Here is a 5,509-nt window from a genome sequence, read left to right as displayed (position 1 = left end):
AGAGCTGAACAAGCTGAACAGCAAACCTGGGGAAGGGGAGGGACCAGAGCTACCCTGGGGAGTCTCAGCAGGATGGCATCACCGTCCTCTCTGGGCCGCCCATCCATTGATGTGGTACAGCTCCAAGGCCTGTGCTCTCTGGTTCAAGCTTGAAACAACTGGGGGAGAGGAGATGCTTGTGGGGAGAGAGCCTGAGGCAAGATGAAGCCTCCCGGCCTGATCCCTGGAAGCCCACCCAGCACATCTGAGAGGCTTGGCAACATGCCAGGAGATGTCTCAGGTGACCTCTCTGAAGATGGAGCCATTCCTGGGCTTCTTCAAGATGCCCGAGGCCTACAAGGGATTACGAGCAACCTCGGCAGGCCTTCACTGCAGGCCTTCACTGCTCGTAAGGCTCAGTGAGGGTGCCGGGGAAGGGCTTCCTTGGTGCTCTGGCTTTCAGGCCTCACACTGTCTCAGACTTTGCCCATCACTGGTTTCTCTGACTTCTTTAATCTTTACTCTTCCCCCCTTAGCCTATGCTCTTCCTCTTTGGGAAACTTTTCTTTCACTCTGCTCTTTTCCCTCCTCCAAGCTCCCCAGTTGCTATAGACTGAATGTTTGTGCCCCCCGACCCCAAATTCTTACGTTGAAACCTAATCCCCAGTGTGATGGCATTTGGAGGTCTTTGGGAGATTATTAGGTTATGAGGGTGGAGCCCTCATGAATGGGATTAGTGTCCTTATAAAAGAGACTCCAGGGAGATCTCCTGCCCCCTCCACCATGAGAGTTTATAGTGAAAAGACAGCTAGCTCTCTGTGGGCTCTCACCAGACATCTAACCTGCTGACACCTTGATCTTGGATTTCCCAGCCTCCAGAACTGTGAGAAATGTATTTTTATTGTTTGTAAGCCACCCAGTCTATGGTATTTTGTATAGCAGCCTGAATGGACTAAGACACCACCCTTTAAAAACATGATTCTTATTAAAAAAAAATCATTATTATTAAAAAAGTTATTCAAGCAGTACCAAAGATTTTTCAGTGAAAAGTAAGTTTTTAAAATTTTCTTCCACCCTGGACTTTATGTCTCTTGCCAGAGGCAGTGATTATTATCAGTCTCCTGAGTATCTTTCCAGATGTAGCGTATGTTTCTATCTCTATATATAGACCCTACATATTTTATTTTGTAAACACAGGAGAGAAGATTATAAACACACTGTTCAGTACCTTGAATCTTCCACTTGGTGATGTATTGTTCATATCAGAGCACATTGGTCTCATTCTTTTTGATGGCTGTGTCATATTTTACAGTGGATTCCCCACTGATGGACAGGATCTTGTGAATACAAATGATGTTGCAGTGAACGTCCTTCTACATGGGACTGCAGGCACCCGAGCCAGTACATCTGTCAGAAACAGTAGTGCTTTCTTTTCCAAGAGATATCGAAGCTCAGTTCTGGTTTCCACCAGACTTCCCAGGCGTGGCCCACCTTGGCTACCTCCTCTTTCTCTCCACTCCTTAAATACCTACAATATGCCCACTGACATACTCAAAGGCCACCAATGACCCCCTTCCTTAGTGCACCACCTCTGACTCTTCTGCAGAATTTGACCCTACTTCCTATCCTTTCCTGAAGCTCTCCTTGCTTGGCTGATAGGAGGGGTAATCTTTGTCCTCACCTATCTCTCATCATGCTTTTCCTGTGTCCTTTCCTGTCTCCCAAAGGTCACCATTTGGCAGGAGCGTGAGGGCGTGGGACCTGCTGGGCCAGCCCTTTCAGCTCCTGGTTGTCCCACCCAGGGTGTCACACCCGTTGACCTCACTGCCTGGACCCTAGAGGAATGTAAGATTTTGATTTATTTCTCAGTATGGTTAGAAACAAACGCATGTGATTCCATTTATGTAAAAAGGAAAATGCACCTCCCTATCTATCTATCTATTTATCTGTCTATCTATCCCTCCATCCACCTACAGAAATCCTCCCAGGAGTTGGCCAAATAGAACACATTGGCAATAGCACAGAGAACGCTACTCAATACTCTTAATAACCTTTATGGGGAAAGAATCTGAAAAAGAATAGATACAAGTATATGTATAACTAAATCACTTTGCTGTACACCTGAAACCAACACAACATTATAAATCAACTATACTGTAATATAAAGTAAAATTAAAAAAAAAAAACACACTGGCAGGCCTGTTTGCAAACTCTGTGTGATACACCAAAATACTAACAGCGATTATTTCTGGATGCTATGATTGTGGATAATTTTTCTACATGCTCAACTGTTTTTTTTTCTAAAATTTCAACAATGGAACATAGATATTAATAATATATTAATATTCATATATTATTATTATGTCCCAAACCTATCTTCCCCCCAACCCTCTTGCCAATTTAACTTTTACCCTAGAAATTCCTATTTGTCGGAATTCTGGGACTCTTCCTAGGTTTAAAACCTGGTAGGCATGCTTCGTATTCCTTCCCTCTCATATTCTATCTTCCTACTACACTTTGTGGTTATTCGAGTGAATTTCTATCTCCTCTGTTAGATTTTTAGTTCTTAAGGGACACAGACCTTGTCTTATCTCTCTCCCTGGGGCCCATCACACAGCACAGCTCACAAACAGATGCTCCCAAAATGGTTACTGAACCTCCTGCTTGATGCCTCAGGCTTGTTGGCATCCTGCAACTGTCACCTGCCTGAGAAATTTCCTCTATAAATAAGCAGTTTCTGTTTCAGGTATAAACCATAGCCCTTGCTACATATGCCCCATCTCTTACCCCACCCAGGCCTCAAACTTAGAAACTGGAATTAGTGTTGGTATTCAAATCCTTAGCCATGGTACCAAGAGTCAGCCCCCATAAGAACCAAGTCATTGATGTGAAGTTCTTTTTTTCCCTCGACATTCTAGCAGCTGTCATTACATTTGCTGGGGAATTCTCGACGAGATTTTACTTGTCCTCCCATGCTGTTCTTTCTGTGGTTTCCTTGTTTCTTTTTGCGATCCGGTTCCAGATGGCTCAACAGTGCTTCCAAAATGAATATTTTGACAGATTGCTGAATGCTTGCAAACCGTGTCACCTTCGATGCCCTAATACCCCTCCTCTAATATGTCAGCGTTATTGTAATACAAGTAAGTAATACTGCTCGAACAATTCCTCATTGGTGTGAAGTCTTCTCTCTGTATTGACTTTATTCAAAGAAGAAATATTACGGGGAAGGTGGTGATATTTTCTGGATCAAAAAGAGGAAGAAAATTAGGCAATCATTTAAATGCCAAGAGGAACGAACAATTATTCAGAACTGAACTCAATTTTATTCTGCAATGTTAACAACAGAGATTTTTTATCAGCTCTCCTAATTAAGTATGGTTTAGAATTTAAAAGTCAGTGCTGAGGAATGAGGGGAATTGGACGGCAAATAATCTTTACTTGATGTGGTTATGATGTTATCAGTTCATTATTTCTCTGACATTCTTTTAATTCAGTGAAAGGAACAAATGCAATTCTCTGGACCTGTTTGGGCCTCAGCTTGATCGTTTCTTTGACAGTTTTCGTGTTGATGTTCTTGCTCAGGAAGATGAGCTCTGAGCCATTAAAGGACGAATTTAAAAACACAGGTTGGTTTGATGGTTGATCTTTGAAATCTGTTTCCAAGAGGTGGCTATGGTGAATTTCAGTTCCTTTTCTTTTTTCATGTTGAGTATCTCATCCGGTAAGGGCCCTTTTGAGTGTGTTAGATGACAGGTTAAATGAACTCTTGGAAGAAGCGAGCTTTCTTTTCGAATTTTACACCTTCTTTGCTGATGTCCTACAATGTCAGCCTTCCCCAACATTTTTTCTAATTACTCTTTTGAAGTACTGAGGCTTCCTTGGGAAACATCCATCTCTTTGACAAAGTTAGCACATTGATTAAACGTCATGCTATCAAAAACAGCTAGCCAGGTTTGGTACTATTGGGAAAAGTATATTTGGCAAGATCCGTGGCCATATTTTCATACAAATATAAGTGTTGTTTGCTTGAGTGAACATTTTACTGCGAAAAATGCTAGAAATGAATACCAGTTGCTCCTGGATTATTTAAACAATCATCTCAAAGATTTTTATCTTTATTAAGCAGTAGAGAACCAGTCCCAGAGAAGTGGATGTTCTACTTAAAGGCTTTGTAAGATAAAAATATTTCAGCACCTTTGCCCATGATCTAATTCCCGAACACTTTGCAGTCACTGCCCTATTTCTTTATGCGTGTATTTTCCATGCATAATCTGTAAAGCATCCACCCCATTTGCTTTCTAGTGCAGTAAAGGGAGGGAGATGGCTCTTCCATATGATTGACTCATTTCTCGTTTTTTGCCTGGGGTCTGAGAGACAGGTGGGGAGTGACTTTAGTGTGACGTTTTGGAAGATGGAGTTACACTGCAGAAGGTTGAGGAAGTAGTAAACGTGCCTTCATAGACACATATGGGGATGTAGTGGAGACTCCTTCCTTCTGTGATCATGACAGATTCATTTTAAAAAAAAAGTAATCTGCCACAAAATGCTCTGCAAGAGAAGCATCTTTACTGTGAATTCTAAAGTGTCACCCAAGACTGATTTTGGTGTGCTGTAACATATGGTAATTTGTCATTTCACATGTGTAAAAAGGCTCAGTACCTTAATGCATCCAAGGGCCAAGTGCGTGAGAAATGAACGTAGTGGGCTGCTTGAGGCTTCGGCGATAGGGGAGCCCATGCCCTGCTTGAAGGAGACAGGTGCTATCGACTCCCAATTGTTTCCGTGTAGGAATGTTGGCTCCTAGTGGCCACATTTTGTTTCCTTAAAAAAAAAAAAAAAGGCCAGTTGTCTAGATTTGTATGTAAATTCTCTTGCTTTTCAAATGTGGGCCAATGTAAAACAGACAAGCAAACACTTAAAAACACTGTACGCCCTAAACCAAGCATGTCTTTGAACCCAATGTGGCCCACGGTCTGTCAGTTCATGACTTCTAGTGTAGGACCCACTTATTTGTTCTGTGGGAAGAGACACATCTCACGTTGCTTTGATCCCGGATGTGTGCTGTTAAGTCTGGCACAACCATGTGCCCTGAAAAGTTTAGGTTAACAGTTCTGTTTCTGCATAATCAGGACCGGCTCTCCAGAAGAATGCGAACGCAGACCTGTATGAGAGCGACGATGGCGGGACTGGTGCGGAAACTCTTCTTTCGAGAGGCCTCGGGTACACAGTGGAAGAATGTACGTGTGAAGACTGTGTCAGGAGCAAACCAAAGGTCGACTCTGACCATTTCTTTCCACTCCCAGCCATGGAGGAAGGTGCAACCATTCTTGTCACCACAAAAACAAACGACTACTGCAACAGCCTGCTAGCTGCCTCGAGTGTCACGGGGATGGAGAAATCAGTTTTCCCAGCTAATTAACCATTTCAATGGTATAGAGCTACTTGGAAAATCTTTTGTCAGAAGAAAAGGATGATGTGTCGGATCTGTTTAGGATGATTGTACTTATCAGTGGATGATATGGCTTTTTGT

General features: G+C 42.6%; 1 protein-coding gene across 2 annotated transcripts; it reads left to right on the top strand.

Annotated features, from left to right (window-relative positions):
* Positions 1–3,001: 3,001 nt before the first annotated feature.
* TNFRSF17 (TNF receptor superfamily member 17) lies at positions 3,002–5,509 on the top strand (the record flags this gene model as incomplete). 2 transcript variants are annotated; one of them, XM_082857530.1, is made up of 3 exons in its annotated part: positions 3,002–3,119; positions 3,474–3,605; positions 5,109–5,509. In XM_082857530.1, 3 exons carry the CDS (start codon positions 3,002–3,004, stop codon positions 5,396–5,398), a joined length of 540 nt encoding a protein of 179 aa, XP_082713656.1. In that variant the 3' UTR covers positions 5,399–5,509. The 2 variants fall into 2 exon arrangements, with proteins under 2 accessions (XP_082713656.1, XP_082713657.1); XM_082857531.1 differs by having other exon boundaries at positions 3,459–3,605.

This window comes from Leucopleurus acutus (genome assembly GCF_964270905.1).
Source record: "Leucopleurus acutus genome assembly, chromosome: 16".
Taxonomy (NCBI): domain Eukaryota; kingdom Metazoa; phylum Chordata; class Mammalia; order Artiodactyla; family Delphinidae; genus Leucopleurus; species Leucopleurus acutus.
The sequence above is the reverse complement of the archived record's forward strand: the minus strand, read 5'-3'. Positions and strand labels throughout refer to the sequence as shown.